The sequence below is a fragment of the Stegodyphus dumicola genome, chromosome 12 (genome assembly GCF_044657685.1).
Source record: "Stegodyphus dumicola isolate Sdum_Otavi_A_Nest chromosome 12, ASM4465768v1".
Lineage (NCBI taxonomy): Eukaryota > Metazoa > Arthropoda > Arachnida > Araneae > Eresidae > Stegodyphus > Stegodyphus dumicola.
Window position 1 is genome coordinate 116,599,627 of NC_140779.1, and position 19,555 is coordinate 116,619,181.

At 36.8% G+C, this 19,555-nt stretch overlaps 1 protein-coding gene across 1 annotated transcript in view; it reads left to right on the top strand.

Annotated features, from left to right (window-relative positions):
* LOC118200025 (uncharacterized) overlaps window positions 1-19,280 on the top strand; it is a 60,614-nt gene extending 41,334 nt beyond the window's left edge. The window contains exon 3 of the mRNA XM_035371942.2: window positions 18,769-19,280. Coding sequence (XP_035227833.1) covers window positions 18,769-18,865 — 97 coding nt within the window. The 3' untranslated portion in view covers window positions 18,866-19,280. The remainder of the gene's footprint in view (window positions 1-18,768) is intronic.
* The last annotated feature ends 275 nt before the right edge of the window (window positions 19,281-19,555 follow it).

A 19,555-nucleotide genomic window follows, 5' to 3' on the forward strand; every position in this document is an offset into this window, starting at 1 on the left:
ACTTGCATTATCCTCGGACGTTACAATCATGGTAACATTCTGAATTGTGTCATCAATGTTACCTTCGATTACTGTTAAAATATCAATACAGTTATATATGTTAATAAATCAACAGCCCCATAGATATGTAAGGTGTATTTTAATTTTATAACAGTTATTTTTAATTTTGAAATCCTTTCCTTTAAATGTTTGTTTTCCTCTTACAACTCTCTACCAGAATGAGTTTTTAGAATAGCGTTGAATGCAAATGAGTTAGAAGAGGTATTTAAAGGAAGTTCAACTTGCTTCGAAAGAGAGGAGTCTTTATTGGCGCGCGTTTACCTTCTGCCTACTTCGTTCTTGAATCTATTACGCTCGGCCGTACTGTACATGCCTGTTGAGAATCGCCGAATAGGCTTTCTTATTTTCGTATCCTGATTTAAAAGCCCAAGTGGAGGCTTTTCTGTAAGCCCAAGAAGAGGCCATATGTTTTTATTTGTTTGAGTGAAATAAAAGGGTATTTTAACCCTTCCTTCTCGCGTCTCTACAGTGCTACTGGAACTTGGCGATAATTCGCTACTTAGTTCACTACAGGGGTTGGACAGAAATATGGAAACACCTTTAAAAAAACATGTTTCTTTGCTTAATATGGTGTAGGAAACCCATTGGCATCCAAAACAGCTTGCAGTCTTCTCGGAATGGATAAATACAGTTCCTGTATGTTTGCCAAGGGAATATTATGCCATTCTTCCTGCAAAACGGTGGCAAGTTCAGATAACGATGTTGGCGGTGGATAACGAGAACGCACTTTCCGTTCCAATGTAGACCACAAAGGTTCGATAATATTCAGGTCTGGTGACTGTGGTGGCCAGGGGAGATGGGACAACTCAACCTCGTGCTCAGAAAACCAGTCCTGGACAATGTGAGCTGTGTGAACAGGGGCTTTGTCGTCTTGGAAGACACCATCACCATCGGGGAAGAAAGTTTGTATCATGGGATGAACTTGATCGGCCAAAATGTTCACAGAAGTCTTGGCAGTCATGTGCCCTGACACAGTTATCATGGGGCTAGCAGAGAACCACGATATGGCTGCCCAAACCATAACAGAACCCCCGCCATGTTTCACTCTTGGCAACAAGCAGTCTGTATTATAGGCTTGAGATGGCGTTCTCCAGACGTAAACTCGGCCAGAAGAGGGAAACAATGTGAAAGAAGACTCGTCAGACCATATCACTCGCTTCCACTGCTCTATAGTCTAGGCTTTATGACTTAAACACCACCTTTTCCTCTTACGGGCATTAGCATCACTGATGAGTGGCTTCTCAATTGCAGCACGGCCAGCAATTCCCTGTTTATGAAGCTCCCTTCTAATTGTTTTGGTACTCACAGGGTTCGGTAACACAACATTCATTTCAGCAGTAACTTTTGCAGCTGTGGTCTTCTTATGTTTCGTCACAATTGCCCTTAATGATCGTCTGTCACGATCACTCAGGACACACTTTCGTCCGCGCTCTGATTTAGCAGATGATGTTTTTCCGCTTTTCAAATATGCGGAATAAATCTTCGATACAGTACCTCTTGAAACACTAAACACCTCGGCTACCTTGCTTACGGAAGCACCTACGATACATGCTCCAACAATTTGTCCACGTTCGAAGTCTGTTAACTCTGACATAATGCAATGACAACCTCACATAACAGTACTCCGACAACAACTGAACTGTTTAGTACATTTACGAAGTTGTATAGGTGGCGTCAGTAGTCAAAAACGCCAGCGCCACCTACATATTTCATTAAAATCAATCTTTCTTTTCAAACATGCATTTCACAAGGTGTTTCCATATTTTTGTCCATCCACTGTATATTCCTCGACTCGAGGAAAATTACAGATACACTGAAATGGTCATTTTCTAGTTTTCAGCTTAGTGAGATATACGCAAAAAGTAGGATATAATCATTGCGATGCAAATGAGTGTCGATGTAGGACGTATTATGTGGAAGAAATGACGATAAATAAAGTGTAGGAATTTCGAAGTCTCAAAAACGATATTCTGAAGCTTGTTCAACAGTCAAATAGTCAAAAAGTAGCTGTTCAGTCTTTTCCTTTAGATATTATTTTTGTATTATATTACAATAAATAAATAAATATCACCAAGAGTAAGGAACGGTTATTGAAGTCTCAAAAGTTTTTGTCCTACGCATTAAGAAGTACGCTCTTGCAATGCAATTTGAGTATATGAGTTTATTTTATCGCATTTGTATGGAGATTTAAAATGATACGCCTGGTGGATTGAAAAGTCAAACTTTTTGGTATTTGCCTACAAACATGATTGTTATGTCTAATGATGTTGCAGCTTCGTATCTTTGTTATGTCGGATAATTGCAGGTACAACTTTTAAATGTTGACGCACACGAGTTCATTCAGTCAGCAATTGGGAACTGGATAGCTACTATCCTGGTAACTTCCAAGAAACTGAGTATTTATATAAACATCATAGAACCCAGAGTAAGCTGATATTTCCATTCATTCTTGTATAACGGATTTAAAGATTCAGAATCTTCTTTTCCTTGGAAGGAGAGAGGATGTATGTAGCGTAAACTAAGATAGGAAATGCCAGCAATATATTCAGAGGTCTTTCTACTGTCGTGAAATCTCCAGTTTCTGGTGAAATTTTAGATTACTTTTTAAGTCGAGTAAATTTTGTTGTATATGATGAGTAAATTTTGTTGTTGAAGATATGTTATGAACACTTTGTAGTGATATTAGATCAGAAATTTAACGAGTTTGGGGAGAAGTTGTCGGTGCAGGTATAGATTTTGCTTGAATGCTGCGAAGCAAGTACTGATCTTGGTAAAAGAATGAGTCTCAATGTTTGTTATTCTCGAAGTGCCTACAGCAAAAACATTTCAAAACGTTCCGCTGAATAAGTTACGCCGTAATGGGGTTTTGCAAGTTAACTACTTTTGCGAGTTTTCGAACTTCTTGAGCAAAGATAGTCTGCCTTTTCTCTGGCGCGTTTTTTCTATTATTCTTTTGGAGTCGTATCTGTAGTATAAAACTTGTACATCTTCATAATTAACGCATTTCGGTTTTGCGTAATAACTTTCATTGCAGCTTTTCGCAAACTGCAGAACCATGAAAAGGCACTTTATACACCGAATCGTTAACATCAAAGATATTCCAATGTAATAAACAAATATAATCAGGCATAGAACTTCAGATAATCTGCAGTTTTAGTGGCAGAATGTAACTATCCATGTTTCAGCTGGAAATTTGCTCATTCTGATCAAGTTTTTTAAAGGATTTTTTTTTTTTTTTTTAATTTCGGTTAATCGGGATATGTCAAATATATTCACATTGTTGGTCGTGGTGGTCTCCACGATTTCAGCTTTGTAATTTAGAGTAAATCAGCTTGAACATACTTCTACGAGCATGAAGGATTTTTTCCCCCTATGCTGCGATCTATCAATGCGCAGAAGAAATGTAACAAAACTATCTAATTATAGATAAACAGCAGGATTCAAAAGCAAATTACGATTCACGGCGATCGACAAATTGGTCTACCAGAGTGTAGAGGATATTCTTTTCGAATATAACTTTTCACAGAGAATCTGAAGATGTATGTGGAAGAGATGAAACCACTAACACACAAAAGGCAATGAATGCATTGAAAAGTTTGTCTGTTTGGATGTTGAAACTTTTATATAAGGCTTTTTCAGTATAGCTAGTTGACCAGTTGACAGAAAAATCATTTCTTGCTTCAGATTCTTTATTTTTATGAATGAGAAGATGTGAAACGCAAGTAACTGAACCACTTGTTTGCTTGGCTGTGAAAAGAAATGTTGCTCGGCAAAATGATTTTTTGCTCCATTAGAGAGATATAAATGTTAAAAGCTTATCAAATTGAAGAAAGCTAAGCGCAACTAGCAACTTTCCTTAGAAATGCCTTCTCCTAGAACCAATTTGAGGGGATTTAAATTTTGGACTTTTGTCGTCACAGAAGTCCAAAATTCAAAGCGGTGTTTGTTGCAGATAGCGCAGCCAGCACGAAACAGTATGATAGGAAACCACCTTCTGCCAGTAAATTTGCTATTGGGTAATTCGAGTATTCGGATGTTAATCATACTGCCTTCTATAAGATTGAATAAGTTAATAATACACTAGTGTGCAAAACGTAAGCAACAAATTCATTTTTCAAAACTCATGAAAAGTGCTTTTAGTGATCAGTACAATGATTAGCCAACTCCGTAGAAAAGTAATAAATGTACAAATAATCATCACCATGAAATCAGAAAATACGCCAGGGCATGCAAAATGCAAGGAGTCAGCCCGAGCAGTGAAGAAAGAAAGGCCCATTTCCAGACATTCTTCTGTGTGTGTGTTGCGTAAGTGAAAGGAAAATTGTACATGCAGTATGGCTACAAGAAAAACGTCAGGACATAAAGGTTTTTCAGTATAGCTAGTTGACTAGCATATTCACAAAGCCTACAGACAATTTCGCTATGGGCTGCTCTCATTGGAGGAAACATCTGCTTGGCGGTCACATTTGGAATGGCGAGTTATCGCCCTGTAGGCGTGGTAATTAACGCCAAACAAACGGAAACAGCGTTTATTTCATTCAATATTTTTTTAGTTTATGAATGAAAGCTTAGAGGAATTGTGTGGAATATATCTTAAATAACCTACTGATGTTATTAATAGTTTATTTGTATTTGAATTTAAACTTTTAAAAGCACGTAATTGTTTTACAAGAAAAGGTGTTTATATGGAGACATCATATGCACTTTTTCGTTATTTCACTTAGAAACAGTCTGTTGTGTAAATTTTCATAGCTCATTAATTTATACAAATAAAGGAATACTAAAAAATTAACCAAATGAAAACATTCAGTAAACATTTAAAGGTGTCGGATACTTATTCTTTTTACGAGTAAGTATAACTAAAATTATATTTTATTCCATTATGCGCTATTTCTATTGAAACGCTTTTCGGGATCTTCGATCGTAATCTTGCTTACTGGTACCTACTACAAAGAGTACAAACCAGTAAATAAAAATAAGAAAAATTAACATTAACAAAAATAGAGAAAATAAAGGCGTTTAATTTTTAACACCGTACCCGAAGGCGAAAAGACAAATAATGACAAAGTCATTCAATAAAGTTAAAATAAAAACAAATCCGTATAGAGCAGAGTTTAAGAAAGCTACGAGCGGGGACAGAACCGGCGACCTAGAAGTCTGAGAATTATTCCTGCGCTCGTTACCACTGGGCTGCGGTTTCTCCGGTGGGTTATGCTCACTTTTTGGTACACGACGCTCAGATACAAGTTGTAAAATCGATGAACCAAAAGTCGCCAAGCACTAGATTCTGTAACCCTACCTCTTTTAACCAATCGGAGTAAACAGAAGCAGAAACGGTCTGTAGGCTTTGTGAATAAGCAGTTGGCTAGTTGACAGAGAAACCATTTCTTGCTACAGATTCTTTATTTTTATGAATGAGAAGATGTGAAACACTAGTAACTGAACCATTTGTTCGCTTGACTGTGAAAAGAAATGTTGCTCGGCAAAAGGATTTTTTGCTCCATTAGAGAGATATAAATGTTAAAAGCTTATCAAATTGAAGAATGCTAAACTCGGAATGCACATCGTCTGGTAGAATGATTAGCAAGCTTAAGGAGGGACGTAGTTTGACGTCTGTTGCCCAAGAGTTTGGAATTAATAGGTGTTGTTTCACAAGCTTGGAAAGCCTTCCAAACGACAGTATAGGTGTAAGAAAGGTTGGTGGTAGTTGGCAAAGAAAAACAACGGTAATGATGACCGATATATCGCTCTGTTGGAGAAAAGAGATCGAAATCAGACAGCTAGCAGTATTGCTCAAATGGATAATTGATGTCCCGATTTACTGTTGCCAGACGACTTCATAAGGAAACTGAACTCAACTTCGACTGAAAAAGATACTGTTCGCTCGCCGTCCTGAACGCTGTGTACCACAGAGAACAGCCCATCGGCGGTAACAGTGGTGTAAAGGACACAAAGACTGGACACTTCATCAGTGAAGTCACATCCTCTTTACCGATGAGAATCGTTTCCAATCTGACAAACCATTCTCGGTGCTACTTCGGAGAGAAATAGGGATACGCTATCATCCCACTAACATCGGGGAAAGAGACCGTTTGGGTAATCCTTGCGCGCTTGTTTGGGAAGTTATAATGATGAACTGGCAGATGGAGCTCCGCATATATGACATGGTTCCCTTGCCGGAGATGTTAGTATAATGAAGTTATCCTCTCATATCTGCATCTTTTCCGGGGTGGCATTGGTCCTAACTTTGTTTTTATGACGATGCACGGTCACGCAAGGTTCATGTTGGAAGGGAGGAGCTCCTGGAAAGTGAAGATATCCACAGAATGGACTGACCGCAGAATGGACTATCGTGCTTCTAATGATTTAAATCCTATTGAATATGTGTGGTATACTTTAGAGAGACACTTTGCGATCTTATCCTCCGAACAGCGCCATACAGCTAGCTATTAGAATTATTTTTTGAACAGATGTTTCTTGAAGAATGAGAATCTACCTAAGAACTGTTGGATAATTTTGGGTTGAGTATCGACAGACGATGCAACGCAGTCATTGAAGTTAGATGAGGTCATATCGTTTACTAAGACTCTTTGCTTTATTGTTCTCCCTCTTGGCTAGACAATTTTTTGTACCAACGTCATTCTGTCAATAAAGACTTCTTCTATTTGTTCTGTACTGTATGCCCCTTATTCATTTTGTTTTCCTACTGTACTTTCCTTGCCCTTTAAATACTACATTTTGCCTCTGTAATATGATTTTCTTGTCTCTCAGTTGATTTTTTGCGGAATAATGGCCAAAACTAGAAAAGTTGCTTACGTTTTGCACACTAGTTTATATAAAATAGGAATATAGCGAACAGAACCACTACTTGCCATGCCATGCCATGTAAAGTACACACAAAAAATTTGAGTTCATTTTTATCATATCTCTTTAAAGCTATTTCACTTTTATATTTTGTAAACAGTTATTCGATGTTTGATTCGTGAATGAAAATTCTTGCATTTTATTTAATAAAGAATTAGTTAATCAAAGTATAAATTAAACGATATCAGTTATTTATATAATTATGCATTTAATTGCAACAAAAGCCCACCAGCGGCCGAGCGGTAAAGTCGCTGAACACTGGTAGTTCGGTCCGAGGTTCGAATCCCGCGAACGGGCTGGCTGCATGGGTATTTTCGTGGTTTTCCCCATGTGTAACGTGTATACGAGCCAGTTTCCCTAAGGAAGTCCTCCACGAAGGCATCCATCCCCTTAGGCAGATAGCCCTAGTGTGCTTTGCCATAATTAAATACACCACCACCACACCACTTAATTGCAACAAAATGCACAGAAACAGTTGAAGCTACGCAAAGTGCACCGTTCATAAGATACCCTTCCATTCACAAGATATCATATACCATTCATAAGATATGCTTGTTTAACAGAGCGTAAACATTCTGATAACTTTCGAAAATAATTTTAAACTTTGTGCGATTTAATATCTTATACTGAGTTCTCTCTCTCGTCACAGAATACGTACATATGAACGAAGCCCTACAGATTCTGCTGTGGACTGTTGTCTTCTGACTTCTGCTGTAATCACTTGCTGTTGTTGGGTTCCATGCTTGCCCAGCTGTCCCTTCTGGCATACACACTTTCTGTAGTCATGTACTGTTCTTTCCTTTTAACTCGTTGTACGTTTTTCTAAAATTTACGAATATAATAAGATATGTCTGTTTCATATATTAATTGGCTTACAAGTAATAAATTAAATTTTCTAAAGATATTTTTAGCGTGCAAATTATCTCAATAAACCAACATTATGAATGCTTCGGTTTATTCCTATTAGCTCTCATTGTTATAATCATTTAATAATGTGGCGTATAATAAAGAAAAAACTGTTCATAATATTTTTTTTTTTTTTTTTTTTTTTTTTTTTTTTTTGTGAATTACACCTTATTTTTTCTGAAAAGAGCTTTAAGTGAGACAACGATAAAGTGGTGTGGGGGTAGTTCTTAAACGGGGCAAGTGCGTACCGGTTGTTTTACGAGCGAAATTCGTCTAACTAGGATGTAGTAGTCTATTACTATAACAGAACTATCCGGATGTAACTGAACTATTTTATCTAACGCCATATAGTGGCGACGAGACAACTTAACAGCAGTGGATCGTGCGATGAGGATAGGTTCTCCAATATTATATCTCCGTGGCCCGAACGTTAATTCTAAATGTTAGGTGGTCTGTTTGGTGTATATTCTGTCTTGATGTATATTTTCTTTGTAATTGTTTCTGTGCTTTGTTAATGAATACTTTGAGCTAGCCTGCGTTTGTGTTTATAAAAGATAGGTTACGAAATGGCGTCCTATGTAATGTTGAGAATTTCTGATATGACAAAACTGTTTGGGTGTAACCAAACTATTTTATGGTTTCAAACAATGCTGAAACTTCGGCGGGTTCGATCCTAGGTAAACCGGACTGGTTGTGTGGTTTCTTTGCGTGGCTTTCCCGAAGTGTGACGTAAACATGAATCAGTTTCCCATAGAAAGCCCTGTGTGCTTTGCCGTATTCAAATAACCTAACGTAACCTAACCATCTTAAGGTTTATTTGCTTAAGGAGAGGAAGAGTTATATGTGGAAAATTAGCTTGCATTTACGTTAATATATAGAACACATTGAAAACCGAAAATAGAGAATCATTTCAGTCACTGGTAACGTAACCCAAGATAACTGAACAAAGTATATAATATAAATAAATCCAAGGCAAAGATCATGCGTATTACTTATTTGTTCAAAACCTGCATCCGAAATATTAGTATATCTTGGAAGTGTATTATTACTAACGGGAACTCTCGATTAACTGGGAATGAGTTACACGGACATTGTCTGAAAAAAAGGAATCATGCACTTTAGGTACACGCAGAAGAAATCCATACATGTCAAGTCTGGTGGTCGTGGTGGCCAGAGAATAGGTAGAGGTACAAGTGGTACAAATAAGTACTAATTTACTTGATTCCTTCTTTCACAGTTCGAAACTTAGGTTCCATTCAAATAAAATTCGCACATATTTTCTGATTTATTTTTCAAATTTGTATTTTTTAGTAACTTTTATAAAGTTTCCGAAAACATTTTTTAATTATAGCCTATAAAATTTTTACCGTCACCTTAAAACAGATCTATTTCTAAGCATGCCTAAACCAATAGTGTTTTTTATTCAGAATTTTCAAAGATGTACCAGAATTTATACGATTCACATCTAGAAAGTAAGTTTCCCGCTTTAAAGTAAACGTAATTAGCCGTGTCAGTTGCGCATGCGTAACAGATCTATGATGTATCAATCATATGCCAGCCGGACAGGTCCCGCCTCGTGCCAGTAGCGTCCGAAATGGAAGCTTTTATTCCATCTCCCGCCGCCTGGGAGGTTCGGTCGGTGATAAAGTTCTTGAATGCACAAAGCATCTCGCCAATTGAAATTCATCATCAGCTCTGTAAGATCTATGGACCGAACATCATGAGTAAGCAGATGGTGCGTCGCTGGTGTAGGCAGTTTTCGGAAGGTCGTCAAAGTGTCCATGATGAAGATCACCGTGGGCGACCGTCCCTCATCAATGATGATCTTGTTGAGCTTGTGCGGCAGCGCGTGATGGAGAACCGACGCTTCACGATTACGGAGCTGAGCAGCCATTTTCTGCAGATATCGCGACCTTTGTTGCATGAGATTGTCACTAAGCACCTGCTGTTCAAAAAATTTTGTGCCAGGTGGATGCCGAAAAAACTGACACCCGAACACAAAATTGAATGCTTAGGAGCAGTACTGACATTTCTGCAAAGGTATCACGATGATGGCGACGAGTTCCTTCTAAAGGATCGTCACGGGCGATGAGACTTGGATTTCGCATTTAACCCCAGAAACCAAGAAGTAGTCAAAGCATTGGCGGCAGAATGGATCTCCGGTCAGGACGAAATTCAAACACGCTGTCGGTACGGAAAATAATGTGCACGGTGTTCTGGGACAGGAAGGGCATTCTGCTCATTGAGTTCCTTCCACGTGGTGAAACAGTAAACGTTGACTTTTACTGTGAAACACTCGGAAATTGCGACGTGCCATTCAAAACAAGAGGCGTGGAATGCTTACTGCAGGTGTTGTGCTCCTCTATGACAATGCTCGTCCACATACGGCTCGACGCACAGCAGCGGTTTTGACGGAATTTGGCTGGGAGTTGTTTGATCATCCATCCTACAGCCATAATATTGTTCGAAGCGTAATTTCACGTTTTCTTGCACCTCAAGAAATTCCTGTCCTCCTGTGAGCGTTTTGGCACCGACGAAGAGTTGAAAACTTCTATCACACGCTGGTTCCATTCACAGGCGGCAGAGTTCTACGACAGAAGGATACAAAAGTTGATCACACGATACGACAAGTGTCTCAGTTCTGGTGGTGGCTATGTTGAAAAAATAGCTGAAACATTGCTGTACTTGTTGCCAATAAATATGTTCCTGAAAGTGTGAGTTCTTTTTTTTTAAAAATAGGGAAACTTACTTTCTGGATTCCCTACGTATATTGGCGCGTTTTAAAAAAGTTGCCATATTTGTTATAAGCCATAATAACGCCAAACGTGCTTTACGCACTTTGTTAAAATCATTTGAAAGAACAGTGAAAACTCCTTTGTGAACAGTGAAAAAAAGGAAAAGGAAGCTAGATTACTATGAATTAAGAATTTCACCAAGTTTATAATTTTTGACACAAAAAGTGCGCCAGGTTAAATTTTTAAATTTCTCGTTAATCATCTCACCAAATTTTACAAAATTTAATATTTGGGTATAATTTGAGTCGTAGAATGGAAATATGGAGAAAAATAGGTATTTCATTTGAGTCCGATTTTGTGTCAAAATACCTGTGTTAGAGCAATGCTATATGTACGCGCTGCATCCTCGCTAAGAGCGGCCCTGCTAATGTATATTCTAAGTCGTGCTTTCGGAGACATGGGAACGTTAGTTAAATTTCATGAACGGCCCAGTAGAATGAGAGATAGGGAACTTCCCCCCTTTTTTTTTACAGAACGTACATACTCATTTGTTTTGAACACGCAGTCTAATTAATGTATGAATTAAAAGGCTGATACTGAAAATTCTTTGAACTAATTGTAATTCAGTAATTTTATTCAATAAGTTTTAGAATTTTTGATCGATTTCAGCTACAAAAAAATTTTAGCTACTGAGATTAGAGATTTCATTCTTATGAAGATACTCCACGTGTTAAATTAACTACCGAAGCAGTCATGAAATAAAATTTTTACGATGTTTGTATTCGCATCGTGTTCTTTTATATTCATTAGCAATTTGGCATGCTTTACCTATTTCAGGAAAACCTGAATTTTCGTAAATTTAAGTGCTAACATTTGCTAAATATTTTGTTCCCAAAGAATTAAGTGCTAAACATTTTGTTCCCAAAGAATGGTGCTTTTTGGAATTTGTAAAATCATTTCCCTTGGCTAAGTTCCAGAATATGAATTCTGCGTGTTCATGTTAGCATTAATTTCTCATTTTCTTCGAAATATTTCCTCCTAACTTTGTATTCTAAGTGGAATTAGAACTCTTAGAACACAAGAAAGAAAGGAAAGCCCATTTTTCTATTTTTTGCCCACTGTCTCATAAGTTGTTCCAGTTATGCCATACAACAATTAACTGAAGTTGTGGTAGGGGTTGCTTTATCTAACAAAAGTATTTTGATAACTTTTTTTTTAATATAAAATAAAATATTAAAGAATGTTACCAGAATTCTTTAACAGTATGTGACTAGTTTATTCAAAACCTTTCCATCTGACTGAAAATGAAGTCGAAGATATGTTTAACAAAAAATAGCTAGTGTTTGATAAATTTGATTCTATTCGCTGCCTAATACTTTTTATTTTTATGAAGGCAAAAATATTAGCGATGCTGACTGTTTGATGTAAATTCTAACCCAGCGCGCACTTTTTTCATTTCTCATGTGTAACGTGTATACGAGTCAGTTTCCCTTCGAAAGTCCTCCACGAAGGCATCCCTTCCTTTAGGCAGATAGCTCTAGTGTGCTTTGCCATAATTAAATACACCAACACCACTTTTCATTTCTTAAGTGGACGCAGATATTCACTCATTTTCATGAAAGTTTTAGCTATAGTTTTAATTTTGGTACATTTTACATTATATCTGAATTCATAAATGTGATAAATTAGTAAGAAAGCAAAAATGCATGAAAATTAATTATTGGATTTGCAAGAAAGTAATTTCTGTTTGCACAAATAGGTAGTGTTACGTTCACTTTTGCTATTCTTCTATCAATTTTAATTTTTTTCCCTTTTGATGTTTGGTCGCTGACAGTTTTAGGTTGCTATAGGAACAAAATTCCGTATATTTTTGTTTACAACTGTTATTTTACGGTCAGTTTTAACATGGGGTGCAAGAATAAATTTTCGAAATTTTTCGCTTTTATATTTTCGTAAAGAAAAGGAAGCGGATGAGGCTGACAATGAGATATATGAAATTTATGATGTTGATTGCTTAACAATATGCATGAGTCAGAATGGGTTTAAAAAATTTGGTTTTGGAGACTTTTTTTTATTTGAAGAGGAGCAACGTTCTGGCCGACCTTCTGAAGCTGATGATGAAAAAATTAAAGCTATAATTGAATGGAATCATCATATAAAAGAAGAAAGATTACAAAAAGATTAAATGTATAACGCTTTGAGCTTTCAATATTGTGCATGCAGTGAACTTGATGAACACTGCAGTAAAGCTATTTTCTAAGATTTCATAGATCTGCAAAGGTGAGTTATTAAGATGTTTTATATCCCAGGCATCTATCTGACTTCAGTATATCCAGTTTGACCAATTCACGAATTCATATAATAAACTTTATCTCAAGGAACTATTATGAACTGTGATAAATTATGACTGTTGGCCTACTATTATTATACCTATTATAACTACTATAATTATATCTAATAGATATGATATCAATCATAATGTCAATATACTATTATGTACTATTTTAAATACTAACTTTAAAAATAAACCGAAGTGTAGTGGGACTATACCTACATTACTTATAGTAAACATTGGGTGTCCCACTACACTTCCACCTGAACCTGAACCTAAATGTATAACGCAAAACTTATGAAAATCATATTACATGTCTTGGACTCGTTAAGAAGCTCGATATACGCGAGTTCCGCATGACCTGACAGAATTTCAGGTAACACAACGAATCAATATTTGCGATACACGTTTCCATATCAAACATAATGCGGTGGACCCTTTTTTAAATGAATTATAATTGATGATGGAAAATGGATCGAATACAATAAAATTAATGTAAAATGATCATGGTCCAAGCATGATATTATCACAAATCATATCGAAATCTAAATTGCATCAGAAATTGGCGGCATGGCCTTTTTCTGCCATGATCATTTTACATTAACAATTAACATCTTTGTAATCCTACCAAAGCAACAATTTGGTAGGATTACAAAGATGTTGCGTATTTTGAGCTGCTTCTAAGCAACCAAACAATCAGTTCAGATGTGTACTGTTAACAACTTATGTGGATTAAGCGATCGAGAATTGGCAAATTGGGAAGGAATCGCGTTCCATCACGGCGATGTGAGGACTCGTACATATTTAACAACACATACGAAATTATTGGAGCTTGATCGGAAAGTGATGCCACATCTTCGATATAGCCCTGATTTTGCTCAATCGGATTATCATTTATTTCGAATTTTACAAAACTTCTTAAATGGCAAGAATTTTCGTAATAACGCTGACCTCAAATTGCACTAAAAGATCAGGAATTGCATGAGGGCGAATCATAAAGTTGCCAGAAAGATGCCAAAAGATCATCGAACAGAATGAAAGATATTTGACATATTAAAGTTCATTTTTACTCCGTCGTACGAAATAAAGGCAGTATTGAAATCACGGAAAATTTCGGCTATCATAGTTCAACGAAAATGTCTATGTTGAGCGTTCTCGAATCCATTTGAACGATGTTTTTGCGTGACAGCTGTACGTACGGACTAGAATAAAGGACTCTTTTTTTTTTTTTTTTTTTTTTTTTTTTTTTCCAAAACGGTTTATAAAATGGATTAAGAAGAGATTTTATCGTGATGTCTGTACTTAGATATGTATCTCTCATAACTCAGAAACGATTTACCTCAGAACGTTGAAATTTTCTATATGCGACTGCTCTATAATATGTAGTGGTGCAGCTCCCTTTTTGGTTGCATCTGCAGCAACAAACGTATGTATATATATAATATAACAAGCAAGGTAGTTAGTACAATACTGTATGACCAATTTGGTCTAGATAACATTTTGCGCAATATGCTGCAAAATAAGTAAATTAGAAATTGTAGTAAGCTCGTTTCGTTCTCATATCTGCAATGAAATTTGAGGAAGTGAGTTCAAATGAAATGCAGCACAAAATGTGTATAATTTATTAGGCCGTACAAGGAGGTCATCTGGTGTCCACATCAGATATATTGTATAGAAAAAAAAACTGGCTTTTATTTCTAACTAAAAAACGAAAATTACTTTCTTGCCAGCTCGATATGTTTAGAAACACGAGAACAGTTTTAATTCAGTTTTAAAACGAAAGTCGCATTGATAATAATGGAAATTTTCACTATTGTAGTTAAAATGGAAGTACAAATCCATGTAGCGTTTTATGGGACTTGATTTTAAAGATATCATTACTAATGCCTTGCAGCTGTTGCAAGAGATTTTCTGTATGTTGCCAAGATCGCTAGGATGTGTGCAGGATTCGAGTTGTTTGGTTGAAATGGTTGCTTGACTTAATCGTTCACTTTAGTTTTCTGCGCATAATTTGGTACCGCTTAATCATGATCTTGCATCCGGCTGCTGATGTCAAATGTTTTAAAGCGGTGAGCTGAGCAAGAAGGTGTCTTCTGCACTGTTCAGTTACCTTTGAAGCGAGGGCATAGGATATTAAAGGTCAGACCAATCTTTCCTGCGGATGGTCTCGTACGTACTAAGGCTGTGTGCGTACTAAGGCTGTACATACAAATCCATGTAGCGTTTTAGGGGACTTGATTTTAAAGATATCATTACTAATGCCTTGCAGCTGTTGCAAGAGATTTTCTGTATGTTGCCAAGATCGCTAGGATGTGTGCAGGATTCGAGTTGTTTGGTTGAAATGGTTGCTTGACTTAATCGTTCACTTTAGTTTTCTGCGCATAATTTGGTACCGCTTAATCATGATCTTGCATCCGGCTGCTGATGTCAAATGTTTTAAAGCGGTGAGCTGAGCAAGAAGGTGTCTTCTGCACTGTTCAGTTACCTTTGAAGCGAGGGCATTGGATATTAAAGGTCAGACCAATCTTTCCTGCGGATGGTCTCGTACGTACTAAGGCTGTGTGGATCATTGTGCAAAGCTAAATAATTAGAAGATATAAAGTCGTCCTCGAGTCAGTAGGGACAACCTCGAGATAGCCTCAAGTTTTCTAAGTGATCGTTAAAATCTCCTGCTATGAAATGCTACACCCACGGTCGGTCTGTGAGGAGGTTTTGTAATGCATTTATTGACGACTCGATTTCAGCGGTAGATGGGACGTAGGTATTCTTGATGATTAATTCGAGTTCCAGGGCTTCAACTGTTGTAGTTATGGAGTCTTTGGTATGTAAAACGGGATTAGGATTCCACTTCTGTTTGCAGCAGATGATTGCTGCTCTGGGATTGTTTTACGACTTTAAGATTGTCCAAGAGAGTGGAAATTCCAATATCTTATTGGCATATGCATAAGGTTCCTGTATAATGGAGAAGTCTGCACCTTGTTTCATTGTGTATTGCCTTAGCTGAATTGTTGTAGCTCTTTGTGTGTTGCTTTGTGTAAATTTGACCTCATTGCTTTCCTGAATATGGTTATCATTGCCACTTGCCCCGTGGTGCCCTGGAACTGCAGAATGAGATGCCTTTCAGGCGATGTTTGCTCTTATTCGTCACACACAGTGCTAGTATTCCAGGCAGTCAAGAAATTACGCTTTAATTTAATTATACGTTGAATTAATTCATACATGTTACTAAATTTCAGAGCTTTAAAAGTTGACTTGATTGGCTGGGGTGGATATGAATATCGGGAATTGAGGAAACTGCCCGAGACGCCAATGACTTACTTACCACCAGCTGACTTGTTGTATCGCCTGTTATATGACTATCAGCATTTGTACTCAATTGGTAGAGCATTCTATTATCGCTAGGCTTAGCCAAAAATCTATATAAGATATTAAAATTTGTAGCGGAATTTATAAAGTTACTAGCGGGCAAGCCCGCTACCTCAGGGGATGGATGTCTTCGTGGTATTCGAAAGTTGGACTGAAGTACCAGTGTACAGCTATTTTATCTGGACTGCGCCCACTTTATTGACGTATGCATGCAGAAGATACTGCATACACGTTAAAACATGCGTAAAATCACGAAAACACACATGCAGCCAGCCCGTTCGCCTGGATTTGAAAGTTGGATCGAACTACCAGTGCTCAGCGAATTTGCGCGGCGATACACATGCGCGGTGAAACGATACACATGCGGAAAATCACGAAGAAACCCATAGAGCAGCCCTGGCCGGAATTCAAAAATTGGACCGAACTACCAGTGTTCAGCGGTTTTGGGTGGGCTGCGCCCGCTTTATTCACGTATGCATGCACAAGGTACTGCATGCACCATACACATGCGGAAAATTACGAAAACACTCCTGCAGCCAGCCCGCTGTACGGGATTCGAAATTTGGGCCGAACTTCCAGTGTTCAAAGGTTGTTACTTCGGATGATGGGTATTGTGGCCTGTGGTTATTCAAGCCTGGTAGGCCTGTGGTTACTTACTACCAGCTGACTTGCTGTATCGCCTGTTATATGACTATCAGCATTTGTATTCAATTGGTAGAGCATTCTATTATCGCTATGCCTAGCCAAAAATCTGTATAAGATATTAAAATTTGTAGCGGAATTTATAAAGTTACTTCGGAAGACGGGTATTGTAGCCTGTGGTTATTGAAGAGAACCTATCAAGACTTTGACTGTGCTGAATGAGGATTTCAGCTATGTTTTATGCGTTGTGACTCTGAGTTTACGGAGAATGTTTATTCTGGAAGTCAGTGGTAACGTGGATATAAGAAGCTATTCTGATACATTATACTGAACGATATTAACTGGGTATATTAATGTACATTATATACGCTGTTCACATATTTACAGAGTTCCTGTGTAATATTACTTGTCACATTCATAGTAGTCCCTTGTGTTATTCACAGTTCGCTTACAATTCACTTATGTATATATACTCTGCCTGGTAACTGAAGGTGACGCTGAGAAATACAAATAGGCGTGTAGAGTTGCAAATTTATGTGTTCATTGAAAAACATGTGCGGTTCACTTATACGCAGAGCACCATTTTATATCTGCTTGGCATTTTGAACCAGTTACTCTACAGAACACTTGAAGGATGATAGTAAGAAATATTAAGTTCATTATGCCACCACTCAACCGCTAGATCCGTGTTGAGAGTGTTTTTTTTTTTTTTTTTTTTTTTTTTGATTGCTATTAGATTTTTGCAGTTCATTGCCAGGTAGTCTATGAGAGTTTTACGTTTGTTTCGTATTACTCTTTAAGAGTTATTCTACCTGGTATCGATATCGTAAAAACATATAAAACAAATTAATTATAACTGCTTGATTCGTGCAATAAAAAGCCACGAACTCACTGGAAAACAATTTTCGCGATACAAAAAATTAATTAATTTGAAAAAAACTAATATTAAAGGTAATGCATCGTCTTAACCCCATCGTCATTAGCTCATCGTAAATTAATACCTGATGGATTTAATTCTTTAGATTTCCATAGCATCCCAAAATGGGAAATTTTCATGTCTCGCAACTTCCACGATATTGATGCTGACGCCTATAATACAAATCGGCCACTATTCACTTAGGTATTCACATGTCAAAATACCTATGTTTGAGTAACGCTATATATAGATTGCCGTGCTTACTCGCGTGAAAGTCGCACTTTTTTTGCGAAGTTTTCATTGTGAAAGTCTAGGTGCGACTGTTATACGGGGAAATCTACTACACAATATTGTGCACTTTTGACAATTTCTTTTGCTTCAAAACGTGAGTAAACATGGTAATATATATAAAAGTCACGCTTTCGAGACATGAAAAACGCAAGTTCGTCAATCTCCCCAGTACTACCTGTCTACGAAAAGAAAATCTCCCACCACAGTGTCTGGTGGGTGACGGTCGTTATAGCAACAGGGCTAGTATATTTCAAATAGGGGAGAACCAATGGTTGTTTTATTGTCATTTTGTTTTTGGCGGTAGTTGGCTGAGGGGAAAAGAGTTTATCATTAGTCTTCAAAGGCTCGTTTCTACGGCAACAGACAGCTGCAGACTAATTGGCGAGAGCTTTTCTTATGATAGACAGACTCTAGAAAGGGAGATACAGAACTTTTTTTATGTGTGTGTGTGCGCAGAATGTACCATTAAACTAAAGGAATAAGTATTTTTATCTAAAATATTACTAATTATAACGCAGAAAACGCATTTTTTTAATGCATGAAGATCTTCTGTACAAAACTTTTATAATTTTTTTTTAAGTTCTGCGTAAATTTTACTCTAAATATTTCTTGTGATGGTATTCAAAATTAAGTTTCTAATTATTTTTTCTTTTCAGTGTAGTTCATGAGAAGCAAAAATCTGATGACTGTTGCCGGAACTGTTGCCTTGTTGCCCTATGTATGGCTTTGTGCTGTTGGTGTTGTAATGACTGAAGATGTACGCAATCTTGACGTCCAAACTGTGTTCAAGATTTTTTTCCCTGCCTGAAGTCTTCCAATGAAGCACATTCGCATGTTACTTAATCACATACTGTAATCCGGAGGAGTGACGATGAATAATTTCCATCTCTGCTTGGTTTTTCTATAAATAATGTGTTTTTACGACTATCAGTTTATTTATTCCATTAAATCTGGAATATTTTAAAAGCATAACAAATTAACTAGTCAGATTCTTTAAAAAATAATTTTTATTATTTTGCATTTAATTTAAAAAATTTTATTTTATTAATATTAAAGTAATTTTATGAATTTAAAATAATTTAACGTTTTTATTTTGCTAAATGTTTGCTTTTTTACTTGATTCTCAATTCTGTGATTAATATTTTAATAAATGGATTATAAAAGTGTTGTATAAGTTCTTTGCGTGTATGTAATAAAAGGTATCTTTATGAATTATAAATTTATTCGAATGCACCTTTCTTAGGTGGATTCTTTCTGTTATTTATGAGACACTTAATACCAACTTAATGTGGAAATGCAGTGGAATTTAGATGGTTCAGTATGCTTTACATATATCATGCAGAGACAAGTGACACAAATGAAACAGAAATCATCAGTAAAACCTCACTGCAAACATGATTTAGCATATTCCAGGGAAGAATATAGAGTGTTTTATAAGGCAAG